At 34.8% G+C, this 21,845-nt stretch overlaps 1 protein-coding gene across 6 annotated transcripts in view; it reads left to right on the forward strand.

Annotated features, from left to right (window-relative positions):
- ERBB4 (erb-b2 receptor tyrosine kinase 4) overlaps positions 1–21,845 on the forward strand; it is a 1,139,239-nt gene that overhangs the window by 955,814 nt on the left and 161,580 nt on the right. For all 6 annotated transcript variants that reach the window (XM_019446103.2, XM_019446105.2, XM_019446106.2 and 3 more), the window contains one exon: positions 7,243–7,428. In XM_019446103.2, coding sequence (XP_019301648.2) covers positions 7,243–7,428 — 186 coding nt within the window. The remainder of the gene's footprint in view (positions 1–7,242; positions 7,429–21,845) is intronic.

Here is a 21,845-nt window from a genome sequence, read left to right on the forward strand (position 1 = left end):
ATGGAGTGAAGATGAGTTTGTACTAGAGATAAACAGTGGCAGAATCATTCATGGGAACAAAACGGGATGATGTCAGGTACACATTATAAATACTAAATATAATAAATTATAATTTAATAATAATATACTATAACATACTATAATAATATAATATAATATAATATAATATAATATAATATAATATAATATAATATATATAATATAAATACTATGAAAGGTGAAATGTTGTTTTGTTGTTTGTATTGTTTTTTTTTCCTGCCCAGAGATACACATCATAATAAATGTAATAGAGTCAATAAGAAATTTAAAAATATACCAAAGGACTATTTTTAGAAGATAAAATGAGGAGATTGAGGACAAATCTCCATGGACTTATGCCTTTCTCTAACAACATTTGAAAGTTTGAGAATTCAGATGGTGGGAGTTACCTCTGGCCAAAGAGTGGCAAAATGGGAATATGAAGGGGAAAAATATATGATGATGGTAAATGCTTTATTATAATAGTCAACACTGGAGTTCAGGCTGAGAGAGGAGCAAATGAAGCATAACAGAAAGCAGACATGAAAAAAATTATGATTAAATCCAGTCTTCTTCCCGCTACTGCAAAACCTTTCATGATCTGGCCCCTATTTGCATTTCTAATTTTATCTCATTGCTATCACAACTCTTGCTAAATTCCAGACCCTTGAGTCTTGTCAGAGCTTCCCAAATTTGCCAGATTCTTAGGCTCTTATATTTGTCCACCTGGCTGCTTCTCATATTTCAGATCTCAGGACACATTTCCTGACTACCCTTATTTGAAGTGGCTCTGCAACCACTGTTCTATTATCTATTACAATGTTCTATTTATTTTGTCCATACTGTTTAAATGATTTATAATTACTTATACATCTGTTTTATATTTATTTGTTTTTCCTGTGTATTGGCTTTCTCTCCCAGTAGACTGAAAGCTTCACGAGAATAGATATGGTGTTGCAGACCCAACTGCAGTAACAGTGGCAAGCACATTGTAGGTCCTCAATAAATACTTTTAAGTCATGTAAATACATTAACATGAGTAAATGTCTAACAAAGGGATAGGAAAATGTAATAAGGATGAGGGGAAATTCAATGTAAATAAGGGTACGGGAAGGTAGGAAACAGCCAGAACGTGGAAATCTACCTAGTATAGAATTATTCATGAAGTTCTACATTGTGCAGCACTGTTAAGTAATATCTAAATCTAAGATCCAGCTACTCAATGGGTGAATGGTGGAGTATGGAAATGGAACATTTTGACAGCAAAAGTTAGAAGGATCCTAATTTTTATTAGGATAAAATAATGTAAAACTATAAAAAGGATAGCAGAGATTAGAAAAGAGTGCTGAGGCCACTGAGCAATGTGGAGAAACTTAGATTCAATGGCATATTAATTCACTCTAATTGCCACTCACCTACTCACACAAGTAAATTAGTATTTATTTTAGATGTTGAGGAAACAGATGTGGATTTCATTTATTTTATTATCTAGATACCATCTGCAGCAATACATGTTTGTAAAACATTATTATGGACCGATAATTTTATTTCACTTTTCATCACTGCTGTCATCATTATTTTCTCTGGTTTCTTCATCACCATCATCCTCACTATCTTTAGGAGAGGAGTTTGTGCCAAGCAGTCACAAATCCGCTGACTGTTGCATTAAACGTGGTTTTATGTCTACATTAATTGTTTATCTTTTCTTTTCCTCCATCTTCCTTTTTATCTTCCTTATCCCTGATACAATGAGATTTTACCCATTTTCAGCTGGAGGGTATTGAAGTAATGGTCCATAGACATAATGAAACAGTGAAAGCTTGGCTGAAGTTAACATTAAAAAAAATAGCCCGTAAGTTTTCACTGGCCATATGTTTTTTTTCCTTTTTTCTTTTTGTAAAACCACTAACCAACATGAGTGAGAAAACAAGTTTAAGTGGCAAGGTATAAACATCTGAAGGCTGGGCAAAATGATACCTTAATATGACAAATGGTATTGCTTACTTTCATTATTGTACAGAAATGTCTTCCCTTCAGACACAAATAGAGATACAAATAGCATAGGCAAGAGAATAATGTCACACATGCTTCAGAGCTTTTTGTCTATGCCCTGGTCGTCCTTTGATAGTTTAAAAAAAAGTCCTTATTCAAACCAGACTTCATTATAAAGAAAAATGTTCTTGCTTTAGAGTTTTCACTGTAGCACCTGTTACATTCTTCCCCTCTGTCCATGAGAAAATTCTAATTCACCTACAAAAAAAAACATTATAAAGCAAAAGGGAAAACAAAGACAGAAACTAATTTTATTTCTGAAAAAATAGATAATGCACCTGTCAACTTGTATTTATTCCAGTGGCCTTCGGTGAGATTTTCTAGTGACAGCAGCAAAGATTCCAAAATTGCTTCCATAGGCCCCACACAGAGATAGGTAACAGGGGACATTATTAACTTCAACACAGAGCAATTTATTGAAGCCCAACACTCCATTATTAAAATATTGGAATTTTTTCCCTTTCTATCCCACTCATCACTCTAAATGAATCCACATTCTCTTTTCTTTATCTCTTTTCCTATCCCCCAAAAAAGCCATCTGCTATTTCCTTTATGAAAAAAATAAAACCTACAATTAGTGTCTTGTTCATCTTTTCTTTCTCAAAAAAAAGAGAACTATTATGCAAATACTCTGCAATTTGGTTTCAAATACTCTTTGTAGTGTGATGAGCAATTTTCCTTAATACAACCCCAGCTTTTTTGCCAGGACTTACTAATAGATTTTTTTTAAAAGAAAACTTTCATGTGACTTTTTTACACTCTTCTGATGTAAACTTTTTGCATGCATATGTAGAATGAAATTATCATTACTCCTTGAGTTGTAAAAGAAAAAACATTGTTTATACATTTTATCCTGAAAAAGAAGCCTAAAATAACCTCGAAATTGTTCTTTTACCTTAAACTTCATCATTTTCTTCCTCATGCTTTCTGAAAGCGCATTGTGTGCAATGGCAGTTTACCTGTTAGTGCGAATTTGTTGGTTGATTTTAGTGTTTCTTCAGGAACTTAGGTATAATTTGACCCAATTCTTCAGGTACGACTGATATCAGGTGTTTGGAGCTGTCTTCCTCTTAACAAGATAAGCATCTACAGTGAGAGGTGCTGATGGAAGTGAAAATTTAAAAGTACAGTATCAGAAGAAATAGCACTGCACTAAGAATCAGATATCAGGAGTCTTAACCCTGATCTGCCAGTTATCATAAGACCTGAGGCAGTAAGCCCACCAGCCTTGGTTTTCTCCTTTTATAGCTGAGAATCACTGCCTCCTTTGACTGCTACTAGGCTTATAATGAGGATCAAACCACAGTTGCAAGTTACTACTTTTGCAATGGATTCTAGATACATTTCTTGGCAATGTTTCAGAGGTCCTCAATTTCCCTGTTTCCTACAGTAGCTTCACCTGGAGAGCTTGCTACAAATGCAGCTTTATGATCAATTTCTAGACTGGATTATCTGGGAGTGGGACCAGGATAACTACTTGTAATGACAAACCTAGGCAACTCATGCTCATGAAAGACTGAAAGCCACTAGAAGAGAAATAGAGAAAATGCAATCAATATAAATTTAATGTAATTAGATAATATCTAATTTTGTGCTTGATTAAATTTGCTATTTAATTTGATTACATGTTCTGCTTATTTGTTGGTGTATATGTGTATATTTATATGTGTGCATATCATAATTCAGTGAAGGAACCCTGTGGTTTACACTTTCAATATTAATGTTAATATTTAATTAATGAATAACAATACTGGATTAAATAATAGGTAATATTACTTGCTAACATTCCTATCTGTATTCTCCTTATAACTACATTGATTTCCTTTATTTCAAATGTTTACTAATGTTTCAAATGTTTTCCAATGTTTAAAATATACAGTAAGTGAAACCAAAATGTTTCTACTTTTTTGGCCATATTCATAGTAATGACTCAAATTTCTGGCCCTGCTCATTATGCAGAAACTCCAGCCACCAGAGAAATTTCCCCAAATAGTTCGGGCAGTTGCTGAGTGTCTCATACGTACCTATAAACTACTCAGTGCTCTCTGGGCTGCTAGTCCTCAAGGCATTGCTGTGGTGACAGGCTCAGCAAGGAAACATAGAAACCGGTATCCTCCCCTGTTCTATGCTTCTGGTTGCCTGGGGCTACTGAGGAAGGAGGAATGTCAGCATCTACTCAGAAGCCATCTGGAAAACAGCAATTTCTGCTTCTGCCCACAAAGACTCAAAACAGTCTTTTGAGTTGGGCTGATAGTATTTTATCAGCTTATTTTTTTTTTTCTGTTTGGCCTTATATATCTTCTTTCTCAAAGACAGGTGCCTATTCTGCCCCACTGTTCCTCACTCATAAAAGTAAAACATTATACTTGACTAAGAACCTAGCTAGATCCAGTAAATTCATATACTCCATCAGATAAACACGTAATCGTGAATCATCTTTAGACTCAGCTGAATTCAACACCGCTAAAGTAGCAGTGGAGTTTAAAAGTTAATAATGTCTTGGGGCGCCTGGGTGGCTCAGTCTGTTGAATGACTGACTTCAGCTCCGGTCGTGATCTCATGGTGTGTGAGTTCGAACCCCGCATCGAGCTCTGTGCTGACAGCTCAGAGTCTGGAGCCTGCTTCAGATTCTGTGTCTCCCTCTCTCTCTGACCCTCCCCCACTCATGCTCTGTCTCTTTCTGTCTCAGAAATAAACAAACATTAAAAAAATTTTTTTAAAGTTAATGTCTTCTCAAATAGCTGTAAAGTAATAATAGTAAGTCAAATACTTCTACAAGGCGAATAGTAAAAGACAGAATTCTAGAGTGACCCTCCATTCCTTTTCCTTCTCATTTTCCACAGCCCAAAACAATCACTTTCAGCTTCTCAGCAATTTATTTTTTCACTTAACTCTATATCTAAATAATATGCTAACACTGTCAACTCTTGATTTTTCCATTTTATGCATCATATGCTAACTTGTCACTAGGAACAACAGGAATGTACCTTTCACTTTCTTCCTATCACCCTTTGCAGAGGTACACCTCCCTTCCCTTCAGTTTTCAATATAGTTATGTGATGTCTGCATATATCAGCATTTGTACTTATGTCATTATGTGTCTACAACTATTCCCTGCCATGCTCTATGGCGAGTACAATGATTTTCTTTTTCATGGATATCTTTGTGTTTTACCAAATCAATTGCTTCATTTTATTTTTGCCTAGTTTTCTGTGCATTGATCACTAATTTGAATTTCGGTTTCTGATAAATATATATGCTCTTCATGTATTTTAAAGTCATTAGGTATTCTATCATCTCCATCTTCTTGGATCACCTTTTCCAGAGCAATATGCCCACTCAAGTCTGGACTGACTGCTATCTCGGTCTCTTGAACAGCTTTTATTCTGGAATATCCCTTCACTGTCGTTATTCTGTTTCCTCAATTCAATGTACTCTTTTAATTGCTCCCTCTTATTTAGTGAGCACAGCTAACAGAGAAAGGAGGCATCTGAGAGAAGTTTCTTTAAGAACAAGCATGGTTGAACATGTGTATATATCCACTACCTTGGTTGAATTTTTGCTGGCTTTGGAATTTGAGGTTTAAACAATTTAAGTTTCAGAATTTCGAAGTCACAGCTCCATTTGGGAAGAGGAAGTAGAAGGGGCCCCAATTTTCCCTATATATAAATTTACATAATCTTATTATTTTCACCAGAGTACTTCTCTTTCTATTTTGCCTAATAGCCATAGTCCACAATCCTTTTGATTTAGCTTCTCCCAAAGACGAAAGAGAGGAGGAGATCTGCCGTCTTAAGTGCCTCCAAAATACACTTTGAAACGGTCCTACTGAAGTCAGTTTCTCCTCCCTGTTCCATTTGCACAGATTTGAGGCACTAACACTACTTGAGCCTTCGGTGGTGACACATGTGGTGTAAATTGGATTTCTTCTCAGTTTCCCTACCTGCTACATTAAGCTTCGGATGTCTTATGTCTGTTAATTTAGTTACTACTATTAAGCCACATTCTACTCTGTATTCTATCTTTATTGCCTCCTTTCTATGATTGTTGGTTTCTGCCTCTTTATTAATGCCCTTATTGTTAATGTAGTGGAAATGAGAGGGAATGGAAATAATTTGTTTATTCGATTTTCCATGTCATCTTAAATAATAGATCAGTAGAGCTTTCTGTCCTCCATTTTTAGTCTTGAAAAATTTCAAAGGCACAGAAGATATACAAGAATGCTAATATAAACATTCTCATAGCCTCAAAGTAGGTACACTAATTGATAATAAATTGTCACATCTGTGCCATCCCCCTTGTGTGTGTGTGTGCATGTGTGTGTGCACATGCATGGAAGGTCCTATTTGTTTTAAATTATAGTAAAGATACTTAAAATAACTTTATTGGAGAGTAACTTTAAGATGCACTAAATGACTATCATATGTCCAATCTTCATTAAACAAGAATGACATGATTATGATAAAGAAATTAGAGCTATTTTCTCATTTCATGAAATGATAAAGTTGGAGTAGACAAGTTTTCATGGTCTCACTCAGCTATTATATTTTATGATTCTATAACTAATACACGACTTATAAATTTGGAAATGAAGTAGAATTGAATAAAGGCAAATGTATGGAGCAAATTTAAAGGTTTATTTTTCTACATAAATCCCCAATGGGCATAGTGCTTGTAATTGTTTAAGTTTTGATATTTATAATTTATTAAATTATACCTGTGTATTCTATCTGACTCCACACTAATAACAGATGACTTACCTTTGGTTCGCCTTGTACTATGTACAAATAATTACATTTGTATGGATTATTGTACTCCAGAACCAAGATCAAAAGTTAAAAATCCATGGTATAAGTCAAGATTCAATATCAACTTACTTAGCAAAATCAAATATTGTTCATACTACAAAAGACAAAACACTAATAGTAATTTTATATTCATTTAATTTTATAACATTGTCCATCTTAATAAATGTATATTCCTTGTTTTTTCACTTAAATTTACTTGAATTAAATCACTTTAAAAATATAATAGCTGCAATAATGCCTTTTCATTTTTAATGGATTCCATTGAATGAGAGTACATTTTCAAAATTATTATCAGCACCATTAATATAGTGAGTGCTATAAAGGAATTTGAGTTGAAATTACATTATTTTTTTTTTTTTAATAGGAAGCTTTGATCATGGCAAGTATGGACCATCCACACTTAGTCCGGTTATTGGGTGTGTGTCTGAGCCCAACCATTCAACTGGTTACACAGCTTATGCCCCATGGCTGCCTGTTGGATTATGTACATGAACATAAGGATAACATTGGATCCCAGCTACTGCTTAACTGGTGTGTCCAAATAGCTAAGGTAAGTTCCCATCACTTTTGATGGCAATGACTCTCCTCTCTTATCTCCTAATCTAGAATAGTATGGATACTGAAAATATGTCAGGTCTTTCAGTATATTTAAATAAAACAAATTACTTGTGCTATATTGAAAGATGTAGGGAAGTATTTGCATTCAAATCACAGATCAAACACATGATATACTTATATATTTGGGGAAGTTTTACTGCTATTTGTGTTATGTTAACCAGATGCCAAAACAAATAGATTACTGATCAGAAGAAAAAAAATGTTCTACCAAATTTGTTTAGCTTTTCGTTTGTTTTGATATAGTTTAATTAACAAACAAAATCCAAGAAAGAAAAGATTGAATATAAGCATTATCCCATTATAGACAACTTTATTAAGATAGTATGTACATTTAATTCTCAATATTAGAAATGATCAAGTTCTAAATATCCTCCTAGACATTTTGATAATTCTCAGTTAGTCTTTAATGGTTGGGGTTTTTCAGCCTGGCACACCGTCTCGGGCATGTAACGTGCATAAGGAAGTGGCATGGATCTCAGGACCTGAGGTGATGGGGTGGGGGCTCTGTGGTGACCTAGAGAACACCATTGCCCTCTGAAAGGACTACGTTTTTTTCCACCATTGTTATGTGTTCTTCCAGTGTTTCCAAGGGGCCAAAATTCTGGATTTTTTTTTTTTTTATGTGACTTCTCCAAATTTAAATCTTGGCTCAAGCTGCTGAAGTGTTCTAGAAACGAAAAAAAGCATTTATGCCTTGCAGTCCACTGGTGTGAAATTTCTGGTGTCCATGTTTTACATTCAAATAACCCATTTATGATCACCTATACCAAGAATGTTTCTTGAAAATTTTCTCCGAGATAAATAGATGTGAAATGAGTTTTAATTCTCTATTTAAACCTCTATTTACATCACAAATTGACCTAATGTTCAGTTAATTCTATAGATGTGTTCGTCTTTGCATTTGTATTAGATAGATGCCAAAGTGTTAATTTAGTAATTCTAGTCTATTTCTTTTTACAGCCTATGAATGAATAAAAATTCATTTCCTAGAGTAGAAATTTGAGGTAATTCTTAAAATTCCAAAAAATTATCTAAAGGGACGGTCCAGTTTAGTTTTCATACCATAAATTCCATTATAGTTTCATTATGGACCATGTATTATATTTTTGTTACTATTACATGTTGAACTGACAACTTAGAGAATTTTTTACAGTAATGAAGTTTGAAACACAACTCTTCAAAAATTGATTTACTTACTTACCTAAGAACTCCAATAAATTATAAGGTGAGCTAAACATGCAATAGAAATTCTCAAATCATTCTAGCAGTATAAATGAGAATAAAACTAAGTTTCAAATTTCTTCGCTGTTTTCTATGTTTCCCGCAGTATTCTTCATAATTTAGGTTTTGTCCTTAGAGATTCATGACATCAATATATCATTTATGCAAAGCTGTACACTCTAATAATAGAAACTACTTTGAGTTCCCTGAATAATTGCACTGTTTTAAACCATTTTGCCTTTGTGAATGCCATCCTTTCTGCTTAGAAATCTTTCCTCATAGCTTCTTGATCACATACGATGGTCCTTTCATCCATCAATGCTGATTGGGTTCCTCTGCTTACAGAACCTTCCCTACTCAACCTTTTTCTCCAAACAGAAGCAATTTCTGCATTTGTTTGGTCATTGGTATCTTGAACACATTTTTATTATTCAAGTTTTATACAATGTAGTTTATATGATTGACTGTATGGCAAGTTTCTTTAGTCATTAATCTTTTAATAAACATCTATAGACACCTTCCATGTATCAGGTACTATGCTGCCTGAATTGTCTAGGGGCAAACAACGTGGACATGGGCCTGGTTGTCTTTGTATACCCTAATGGCCAGAATAGCCAACAGATAAAACAATTAAGTATAGTATTATACTTAATGCTTGGGTTCACATTTTGACGAAAAATAATTACAGAGCACACTTAAGGTAGACACCATTGAATCCTGAGGGAGAATATTTGGCTATGGGATGAAAATTTAGGCAGAGGAAAGATTCCACAAGAGCTGTATAGATATGGTGACCATGTAATGTATCATCCAGCTGGAACATTTTTAAGAGTGAAAGAAGGCTCTATCACTAGTTACGCGAAGGCAACAGACACACAAATGTGTTAAACAGAACAAGGGATGTGGTAACCCTGTGTAGCATGAAAGGTTTGCATTTTATTATAAAAACAGTAGATATTGAAGTATTTTACGTTCTAATGGGACATTGCCAGTTTATATATGGAGCTGAAATCAAGGCAATCCAAAAATGAAAATGAAGATACCAGTCAGAAGTCTGGGGGTAGTGAAAGTAAGGAGAAGTAAATAGGATTAAGATATATTTTTTAGACAAATATAGGGTTCTGAATATGATAAGTTGTTGGGGTGTATGGTGGTGCTCTTTCCTGAGTTGGTGAAGGCTGAGATTTGAACAGAATTGTAGAAAAAAATTTGAGAGTTCAGTTCCAGACATGGCAAATTGCAGAGGTTTATACAACATGAAACCGGAGCTTTCGACTAGGTGGTTGAATTTGGTTGCGACTCTCAATATAGAGTGAAGAGTTTTGGGTATTTAAATATATGGGAAGATTTGTAATGACCTAGCTACTGACTCAGTCTGATTCATATTTCTTCCCAGCACTGAAAATTGGTATAGTAGCCATTCAATAAACATTTAATAAATACTTTTAACTCATGAAGAATTTGAAAAAATCTTTATGGGAAAAACCCATAAAGAGAGAACCCTTCCTTCATCTTTTTTTTTCTACTTTGGGGGCACAATTGTATAGTGGAAACAGCATTAGGATCTGAAGGACCTGCATTAATATGATGGTACCCACTTTTTAAAAAAATATATGAAATTTATTGTCAATTGGTTTCCATACAACATCCAGTGCTCATCCCAACAGGTGCCCTCTTCAATACCCATCACCCACCCTCCCCTCCCTCCCACCCCCCGTCAGCCCTCAGTTTGTTCTCAGTACTACCTTTTTTTCTTATTTGCAAAATGAGCATAATTGTAGCTACTTCTGGTAGGCTGAAACTCCCTACCCTGAAATATGTTATATCCCATCCACGGCATCTGTGAATATGTTACTTCACATGTTAGAAGGGAATTGTGAATGTTATTAAATTAAGGATTTTGAGATGAAGAGATTATCCTGGATCACCAAGGTGGGCCCAATGTAATCTAAGAATTCTTATAAGTGGGAGGCAGAAGGATCAGAGTGAGTGAAGATATAAAGATGGGAGCAAAGCTGGAGTGATGTGCTTTGAAGACAGGGAAGGGGACCACATGCTGGAAAATAGAATCTACCTCTAGAAAGGAAATAGATTCTCCCTACAATGTTCAGGCCTGCCACATCTTGATTTTATTCCAGTTTACAAACCAATTCAGGACTTCTGACATCCACAACTGTAAGAAAATAAATTTGTATTGTTGTAAGCCATTAAATCTGTGGTAATTAGATACAGCAATAAAAAATTAATATACTTCCTCATAGTGGCTTGCAAAGATTAAATAAAATAGTCCAATGCAACTTCCTTGGCTCAGCTCCTAGAACATGAAGTGCTTAAAGGCAATTTGTTTTTATTACGTATAGGTTGAAAGCCTCAAAACAGAGAATTGTTTTAAAAATTTCTGTAAAATATGAGTAATATGGTCTGAGTAAACACAAGTATTTCACAAATAGTTATTCCAGTAACTTAGAGGCTTTGTCTTCTTTGCTTTCAATTGTTACCAAGAGTGGCTCAGGAAAGTAAGATAGCATCATAATTACTTCAATACCCACTTTGTTTTTTTCACTGATAAAGTTGGGGGGGTTGGGGGTAAAACTGTAAAGTAACTTATCTATATTTGTGTTATAACATACCTGTAGAAAATACAACAATACATAGTAAAATAATAATTATAGCTAACATCAAGCAGCTCTTACTCTGTGCAAACCACTACTCTATATTTTATTCATTAATTAATTTGTCTCATCACAAACCTATGAAGTATCATGATTTTCATTTCACAGATAAAATCGCAGAGAATGTAAGTTACTTGATTAAATGCACACAGCTAACACATAAATAGTTGAACAACTAATCTGTGTTTTTGTATATAAGGGAGAAAATATTTTTAACAAATTTTACCCCTATTCCCAGTTTTATTTCCATTTTTCCTTTGGTATGTCATTCTACAAAACCTTATGTCATAGGAGACAGAAATTTAAACACCAAAATTGTTTGACTCTTATGGGTAGCCATATTAACTTTGCAAATGCTGTATTTGGAACTTGATTTAATTTGGAAGCAGAGCAGGATATATTATTATTTAATGTTTATATAATACCATATGCCTTCCTGGTGCTTTATGAATCCAGGATAGAAATAATGATGAGAATCCCTTCTTTCATACTTGTTGCTAACATGTTGGGCAAGCAGTTTTTAAGACAACTTAGCAGACTCTAAAAAGTGTATGTGAGTTTAGAATGACGGAACTTCCTGGTAACACCAATAATGACTGAGTCTATGTGGATAAAGCATGTCTTATACACTTGGCATCTGCTTGGTGCTTTAGGCACATTGTGCTATTGAATATTTACTGAAACTCTAGTAGGTATGGCTCATTATTCTCCCAATTTATAGATGAGGAAAATAGGGGAAGTTAACTCCTAATGGACAAAACGGTAGGTTGAAATGCCTGTGTTCTAACCAGGGAACTCTGGTGCCTGAGCAAGGTCTTTAAGCCATTCAGCACCTGCCTCTCCAAACACATACACATCACTGCAGCTTAAAGCCCCTTGCTGTCCTCAACAGCACTTCTGAATATGGAGAGCATCCAGGAGCAAGACATCTGACACCATGAGACAGTGGTGTCTCATCATTAATCCCATAAAAGAAAAGGTTCTATCATGAATAATACTTTTCATTGTCTTCATGAGAATTTTTTTTTATTGCCTTCTCATCAGCATGTATGTTACATTTTCTGGGAAAGAACTAGATAGTCTTTCAACTTTGGGGGATTTTTTTGAACTAATGTTTTAATTATAAGTTATTTTGATAAAGCAATCTCAACTGTTCTGTGAACAATTATGCAGTGTAGATACTGATCACAAGTACCACTATAAATTAGGATTAAAAAAAAATAAGTTTATTCATTTGTTTTGAGAGAAAGTGCACATAAGGAGGGGGTGCAGAGACAGAGTGAGAGAGAGAGAGTGAGAGAGACAGAGAATCCCAAACAGGCTCTGAGCCTTCAGCCCAGGACCTGAGTGTGGGGCTTAAACCCATGAACTGTGAAGTCACGGCCTGAGCCAGAAGTCAAGAGTTGGACGCTTAACTGACTGAGCCATCCAGAAGCCACAAAATTAGGAATTTAAAATGTGTAATTTGGCACTACCTTGTGTTGAGCATACAGACTCTAGAACCAGTCTGAATGGGTTCTATTTCCAGACCCACCACTTGTCAGCTGTGTGGCCTTAAATAAGTTAATCTCTTGAGTCTCCTGAAAATGGGGATAATAAAAGTAGTTATTTAATGGAGTAATTATGAGACTAAGGTAATATTCTCTGCTTAAAACACTGTGTAGCATACAGTAAGAATGTGCATTCTGTGTTATTTTGAATATATTTGATATGAAGGCAATAAGGAAAGGCACTTACATTCATAGTTAGAATGCCTTAATGATGTTATTTTAAAAATATTCTATTTTTGAATCTCAGCTATAAAAGACTTAGCATTTGTTCTTAGATGATGCTGGGGATAGGAGGAGAGAATCCTATGTTTAATATTTAGTATTTCTTACTTTTGGAAAAAAGGACCTGAGTCCCCTATCCTCGTGTGTTTTCTTGCACAGATTCCTAAGATGCTGTCCTGTATTTGCTGTTATTGTGACCTCTAATTTTCATGTTAGAAAATTGGATTATTGGTAATATTGAAAACATGGGAAACTATCAGGGAACTGGCAAAGAGTTGAGTTTTGGGGTATTTTGAATAAGATAGTCCGTTATTGAAGAGGAATAAAGAGAAAATTCTAACTTTTCAATCTCAAGCTAGAAAAGGTTAACATTGGTTTGACTTCCTGTTGCTGCACAAATTTTAGCTCCTGACTACTTTCTAAAGAAAAGCTTATTTGAAATATTTTTGTTGATGTTGCTACTGTATTCTAAATTTCAGTTCAATTCAGATGTAGGGTCTCAAGGGCTTTTTTTTTCAGTAGTTTACCACTGAAACTAGTTAAAGAGATGATTCTAAAAACACATGTCAGTGGTCCACTATAAACTACAAGATAATTCATTGCCTGATTAATTAATAAATTGTACCATCCTTAAAATTCTTCTGAAAGAAAATAGAAATAAAAGTCACTCAATATTTTAAAGAATAAAAAATTGACCTATTATGTTTAAGCAAAATAATTTAGATTTTTGCCTCTAAGACTCTTTAAGTTGTATTTTTATAAATAGATTGATTCCATCATTTATGTTTTTGAAGAACACTGTATCATTTAAAGGTCAGTATAATTTTAGGTTAATTTAATATATTTTCTTAATTAAACTGTAGGTTTTTTTTAAATTTCACACTCTACTTTATCCCTGATTTACTTTTCATGTCATATCATATTCCTGTTTGAAGCTAATGAGAATTCTACTGTGAAACCTGACTTTTTGTGGCCATTAAAAAGTATCTGTGTACCTTAGTTTAATTTATACTTTGTGCCAGAGTAGGAGTTAGTGTGAGGCACAAAGTGGAGAGAAGAACCTCTCTCAGTTCAAAAACAGTTCACAATGATGGAAAAGAGTAGATTTCTGTGTTAAGAAATTAATTCCTCTTCCACACACAGATACAAAGTCTTCGGGCTTGAATGTGTTACATGAGCAGAATCTTCATTTTCTTTCTTTCTTTCCTCTTTTCCATTTTTCTGCTCACAGTAGCTACACAGAGTGATAGGAAAACTGTAATTTTACCATTGGATCCAGCCATTTTCTCTTTATGAATAAAATTAGATTCAAATCTGAAGGTCTGATGTCAGTTAAATGCATGAACTGGGCACCAAAATTTCTGCTTTGTTTGTGGTCAAGGCCAAAGTCTATATGCAGATACGACCTCAGTCACTATACATGTATACATTATATATATGTATTGTATATATTATATAAATGTATTATATATATACTAATATATAAAATTTTGAAATAGTAAATAGTCTAGAGAAGAAACAGAACACTACTAACCTTCTAGGAAAGATAATTGATACTTATTATATTTAATAATATAATAATGACTTTTAACACTTTTTAGAAGTTTGTGAATGTCATTTGAATGAATAGATTTGGAAGGTATGTTTTGACATAGCAAAATTATTATATTTTACAAAGATGGAGTAGAAGGGACATATTAGAATTAGAAACCATGGTGTTAGTGGCATAGCCAAACCTCATTTAATAACAATTCCCAGTTTAAATGAAAATAGAGATTATTTTTTTCTAGTCATATAGCCACATTTTGAGAAAGACAAGGACAGCCTACATATTTATCTTCTTAATAATTTACATTTACATCTTATATCTTATTTAATGTATCATTTTTACTGCTATTATATAACTTTAAATGCATTATATATTCCAATAAATTATCATTAGATCTTTAGAGAAATACAGTAGCATGAATCTGAGTCAATGATAAAATTATATTCAGAGTATATACCTTCAGTGACTTTCCCAGGGTCACGTTGCAAACTAGTCCAAGGATGAAAAATAATCTCCAAGTCATTGATTATCTCATGAAGATACATCATTCAATTTTTCCCCACTAAAGAAGCAGCCTGATAAGTGAATATTTTCAAAGTCTCTGTCTATTGTTTAGATCTATGTTTTCATTAGACATTTGAGATTTAAATCACAAGGGAGAATATCTGTGGTCTTTAGGAAAGATTCATTTATTTATTCATTTAACATAATATCAAGTTATGATGTAGTAGTTACCATCCCAAGATCAGAGGTTTCAAGAAAGAGCAACAACCATAAGCCCCTCTGTCATGACTTTTATATTCTCTTGGGGAAGGTAGATACAAAAACCAAGTAGACAAAAAACATCACCTCATATGGTGAGAGATGAGAAACGGTGCCATCCATTGGTATTTTAGGGAAGAATTTAGAAGGAAGTAGTGTTGTGCTCCTCTTTTAGTTCTACCACTTATCATCTGTATGACTTAGGCAAGTTCCTTACTGTGTCTAAATCTGTTTCCTCATCTATAAAATGGGCAACAGCCTCCATTTGTCCAGCTGTTGTGAGGTTAAATAAGATCGTAGATTGACTTTGCACATTTACTACTGAAGCTTTAGTGCTTAAAAAGTTATTATAATATTTAGTAAAATTATACATTATTTAATATTTATTAGCATCAAAATTAATTTAGACATGGCTTTTACAGAAAGACAGCATAGTATAACAGAAAGAACATGAACCGTAGAGAAAGACAATCTGGGTTTAAATTCTGAATCATAGTTGTGAGAACCTGGAGACCCATTTTCCATTTTGCTAAATGAGAATACTTGTGTCTGCATAAAATGAAGCAAACCTATGTTTTTAAATTTTAAATTAATCAATAAATAGGAGAAACTGATATTAATCTGAAAAATCAGAAGTTTTTACAGAACAGGAATATATGTATTTCTTTATTCATTTGTACGCATTTATTATATTCTTTTATCATTTGTACTCATTTAGTATTGTACTCATGAATATTGAAAATTTCCTTTGAGACCCTACTATGATTATAATGGTTAAGGAAAATGGATTTTGGACTTATAAATATTTAGCTTCGAATGACAACTACCAGTCTGTAACTGTAAAATTTTTGGCAAGTTTTTTAAACTCTCTGAACTTACTTATCTAAACATTAGAATAATAATATTTAGCTCATAGAGTGTTTATAACAATTAAATAAAACAGTAAAATGTGTCAGTATATTAATATATTGCCTAACACATAGTATCCCTCAATAAATATTGACATTGTTTTTTGTTGTTGTTCTTGTTGGTTTGTTTTTGTTTTCTTAAATCACATAGAGCAGTGCTCTCAAGACCATCCATTTCAGAAGATTGCTATATTTTGCACAATTAAAGAGTTCACTTGAAATATTTTTTCCAGGACAAAATACAAACGTGCCCCAGAGAAGTTTGTCCATCATTTCCTCATGTTAAATGAAAATGAATTTGATCTACGATAACACATTAGAGGAACATTACATTATTTTTTTTCTAAATTAAAATTATTCCAGTTTGGTGCACACCTATCAAAGTTGGTTAGAAATTCCATTTTAATCATGTATTGGGAAGCCCCCACAAGGATTTTTATAGGGATATTGAAGCATCTGATGAGAGATATATGATTCTTGGCAGACAGGGGCAGTCTTCACTTTTCTGAACTTTATAATCGGTACATAAATGCGTTCCTTGTTCAGCTCCATGGAAGCTGAGCTCTCCAATCTCTGCATAGTCATAATGGCCTCCAAATCATTTTCTTTCTCTCTCTTTTATTTTTTAAAGTTTATTTATTTTGAGACAGAGAGCACAAACATGGACACAAGTGGGCAGGGGCAGAGAGAGAGGAAGACAGAGAATCTCAAGCAGGCTCCGCTCTGTGAAGGCAGAGCCCAACATGGGGCTCAATCTAGTGAACTGTGAGATCATGACCTGAACCAAAATCAATAGTTGGACACTTAACCGACTGAGCCACCCAGGCGTCCCTTTCTTTCTCTTTTATTTGGCACATAACTTAATTGTTTATTTCTCATGAGTTTAGGTCTGCTGGGTGGGTCTAGGATCTTGGCTGGACTCATTGACCTATTGGGGGGTTGGCACGCTGTCAGCTGATCTAGACAGGGCTGATAGGGTGACTGAAAAGATTGAACTCTGCTTCACAGAACTCTCTTTCTCCATCAAGCCAACTGGCTCTGTCTGTACAAATCTCTACCTCATTCTGTTCAGACCCCCAGGTCCTCAGCATCCATCCACATATCATCTCATGAGAAGCCTAGCATCTCTGTGAGTACAGACTGAGAGTAGGAGCATAGCTTCCCCCCACCTCACTCTAAGCTCTCTTCTGAAATTGTCACCATGATACCTTCTTTTCTTGTTGGTCTTGGAAAACCTAACCATTTTTCTCTAGGTTGTTGTCTTCAACCTTATCCACATGCCACCCCATCTCTACAGCTAGATAGAAATAAGTCAGGGGCGCCTGGGTGGCTCAGTTGGTTGGGCGACCAACTTCGGCTCAGATCATGATCTCACAGTTTGTGAGTTCGAGCCCTGCGTTGGGTTCTGTGCTGACAGCTCAGAGCCTGGAGCCTATTTCAGATTCTGTGTCTCCCCCTCTCTCCACCCCTCCCCTGCTCACGCTCTGTGTCTCTCTGTCTCTCAATAATAAACGTTAAAAAAATTCAAAAAAGAAAAGAAAGAAATGTCAATTTCTCAAACAACAAAACCAATACAGACTTTTTCCTGGGTGCTGCTGTCTTGGAATTGCAATTTTAGGTCCTGTAATGCAAAAACTCCTTTAAGATGAATAGCCCCGGGGCGCCTGGGTGACTCAGTCAGTTAAGCATCAGACTTCGGTTTGAACTCTGCATCGGGTTCTGTGCTGAGAGCTTGGAGCCTGCTTCAAATTCTCTCTCTGCCCCTCCCCTGCTCATGCTCTGTCTTCCTCGCTCTCAAATATGGATAATAACACCTTAAAAAATGTTTTTAAAAAGATGGAGAGCCCAAATTAGAAATACAGGTTTTCCTATTTATTCTAAAGAAGCATGCACAAAACACAAACTGGTATCTTAATTTGCTGTGTATACAAAAATAAAAGAAAGCAATAGAAAAATTGCATGGAAAGGATCCAGCCCAGAAGAGTTAGTGTGTGGAGGTGGTGAATCTTTAAAAAAAAATTAATATCAGAATTTGTTGAAATTATGCCATAACAAGGAGCCCTGAAAGATTATCTAGTTCAGTGATTAAAAAAAATTAAAGAATGCAATTATTTCAAGTGAAATCTTACTTGAAAATCTAAACAAATAAAATCAAAGCGTAACTACAGCAGCAGATGGCATTGAGAGGGCTCCTTGGGACCATGAGTCTCCCGTGGTCTTCACAGAGACTAGCTTTAAAAGCATCTGTCTGATGAGCTTGTGTTGAAGATGGAGAAGCCTAAACAGGTGACAGAGTTTGTTTGAGGACATAATTTTTCATAGTAAGAAAGCCATGATCTGAATCTATATATCACCCTGGCATCCCAGATCCCCCAGCCTACGTCAGCTGGCAGGCAAGCACCCCTTCCCTTCGCTCTGTAAGATTTGTGGACTCTGTGTTTACAATTTCAGTGAAAATCACTACTACCGTATTAGAGAGTTAGTCTAAAAATTATATATTTTTTGTGATAATTTTTAAATGATGCTATGGACTTTTGCCCCCTATAGAATATTAAATGAGAGCCAGCTAGATTTTTACTTCTATGTGCTTTTATGCTTTCAGTTTACCATCTGAGTTTTTTTTTTCTAATCTCTCTTTTCCAACGATAGTTTTCCCTCTCCATCTTTATATCAGAATGTCTAATAACATTGCAACCTCCCAAATTGGTGATAAAGCACCTGGCTGAATTTGAATTGTGTTTATCCCTTCCCGGAAACGACCTCATGTTTTTTATTTATGTGCCAAATTCTCATTGCCTTAAAGGAGGGCGATAGAAAAGGGGTAGTAAGGGATAAGAGAGAATCTCGAATGTGCTAGATGAAAATGAAGTTTATTGATGCAGTTTCTAGAACACAGGTCCCAGAATTGCAATGAGGCCTTAATTGTTTCCCGGGGTTTGCATGAAATATGAAGGCCTCTCACTTAGAGAAGGAGTCATGTAGGTTGTTTCTTGTCGAACCTATAAAATAGCAAGTTTCCCTTTTGCTTTGCCTGTGGCTTTGTTTGGCATGCTGAGCAACTCTAATTCAGCTTGGAAGTTACTCCATTGTATAAATGGCAGAGGTTTTCATTCAGCTACCATACACATCCAGAAAGTAAAGAACTTAATTTCTTGACTGTAAATGTATGCATTGGCTGGTACTTTTTTTTTGACAGAAAAGTGAAAGCTCTCCAGCCCAAATAGATTAAATTGTACTTCATGTGTGTAAAGTGTTAGCAATTACATCTATTAGTCATGACTCTGTGAAGCTTGGTATTGTAGTAGCTTTTAGGAGCACAGTGATTTTCTCAAATGGAGAATCAAAGTAGCAGGACTGGGTGTCTACTTTATGGCTCCCTGTGGCTTTTGTTTCTAAAACTGTTGCCTTAGAGGGGTGTTATAACATTGCTCTAAGGAAGTTGTGATATATATTCATGATCTTTTAGATGTATGCATGTAATGCCATCACCCTCCCCCCAGATTTCAAGATGCTTACAGTAATTTAGAGAGATACGATTTGTCTTTTGCTGCACATGGAGGAGACAAAGGATGAAGTCAAATGGTTTGGCTGGAAACAGAAAAAAAACAAAAAAAAGCATATTGAGACTGAAGGCAAAACAAAAATTTACTTCCTCTACACCTGCCCAATTCTTTCTCCAAATAGCATTAAATAAAAAAACAAACAAACAAAAAAAAAACCGACAAAAGCCCCACTTTTTATTTTGAAATAATTGTAGATTCATAGAAAGTTACAAAAAAAAAATAAAGTGCATTTCCATGTCTCCTTCACCCAGTTTCCCCATCAATAGCATCTTGTGTAACTCTAGCACAATATTGCAACTAGGAATTTGACATAGGTACAACCCACAGAGCTTGTTTAGATATTTCCAGTTTTACATGAACCCTGTGAGCATGTGTAGATCTAAGCAAGTTTATCACGTGTTGATTCATTGTACCACGACTACAATCAAGATATAGAACTATTTGATGACCTGTGCCATCCCTTTGTAACCCACACAAACCTCCTAGTTCTTTGCTTTTAATTGTACTTAAGTCTTGCTGTGATCTATATTTGTAATAATTTATTTTTTCAAACATTTTTTTTAAATCACTATGTTTAGTACATTACAATGGATATATAATACTCTGAACGCTGAGTCTGACTCTAGCATTAGTATTACCTCTAGCATTACTTCAAAGGATATCCTCTATAGATTGGCACATATAAATTCTAGAACAGTGGCTATAAAGAGGAACTGAGTTCTGTGTAGTTTTTGACCTAGGAGGGACCCAGCAATCAAATTGTAGTGTTAGATCCTCTTGCAATTACTTAGAGGGAACATCTACACTCCTACTTCCGCACCTGCTAATTACCATAGGAAAGTGGTTTAGCAGGTCACTGGCTACAGAAGAAAGATAGCTCAATCAAACCCAGAGGGCATGGAGCCAGAAGAGAAGAAAATTAGGTTAATAATGAAGACAGACTAAATGAGAGAAAGCAGTTAAGGCTTTGTGCTGATTTTTCTATCTTCTGAGGAAGTTCAAAATTTTGAATTATTCTATTTAGTATTATACGCAATGAAATAAATATACACACCTTGTATGATATTGTATCTGTGTGTGTATAAAAACATAAATACATACATATACATGTATTACATAGAGCTGATATTTTAATAACTTGAATGTAAATGTATTAGTGAGGAATTTATATTTTAAATATAGATTAATTATATGTAGTCAAGATTTCACAATATCCAATTTAGTATGTATATATGGAAAGGAGCATTGAGTGGGGAGATCCATTATTGTCATGATTAGAAGTAATAGGTTAAGCACTATTTGTACAAAATTTCACTTTCTATCATCTAAATTTGATTGATTAAATAGAGCTTGTTGGCAGATGTTAGTCATTTTTCATCGGGCTAAGGTGTGAGTGGAACCGAATACATGGGCAGTTGGGGACAGGAAGGGTGAGGTGAGTGGTTATGAGCACATGAAAAAGAATGGTTACGGGTCAAAGATTTTATCCTTCATTAAGAATCCTTTTCCTAAGCTCAGTATCTACCCCATCACAAAGTGAACAAAGGATGAGCTTAATGACAGTCATATATCAGCTAGCCACATTTTAAGCTTCAGGATCTTGCTATTCCCAATGCTGCATGCCTTGACAAGGCTAATTGTATAATTGCAATACTACATCACCCACTCCTGGTGCACTTTCACTGGCAGGGACCAGAACTAGGGACTCGGATGATCATCGCCCCAAGCAAGTACATTACCATGAATACAGTTTACTAATTGGGGCTGCTCTTTTAGAAAGTGTAGTATATAAGGCTTAGGCCAACGGTTTTGTTATGAAGTCTCTTGTAGATTAAATGTAAGACTGACTTGAGCTTTAAAATTAGAATTGTTTTTTTTTTTAAACAAAATGAATGATTCCCT

The sequence above is a fragment of the Panthera pardus genome, unplaced genomic scaffold (genome assembly GCF_024362965.1).
Source record: "Panthera pardus isolate Hobbes unplaced genomic scaffold, ASM2436296v1 HiC_scaffold_10, whole genome shotgun sequence".
Classification (NCBI taxonomy): Eukaryota; Metazoa; Chordata; class Mammalia; order Carnivora; family Felidae; genus Panthera; species Panthera pardus.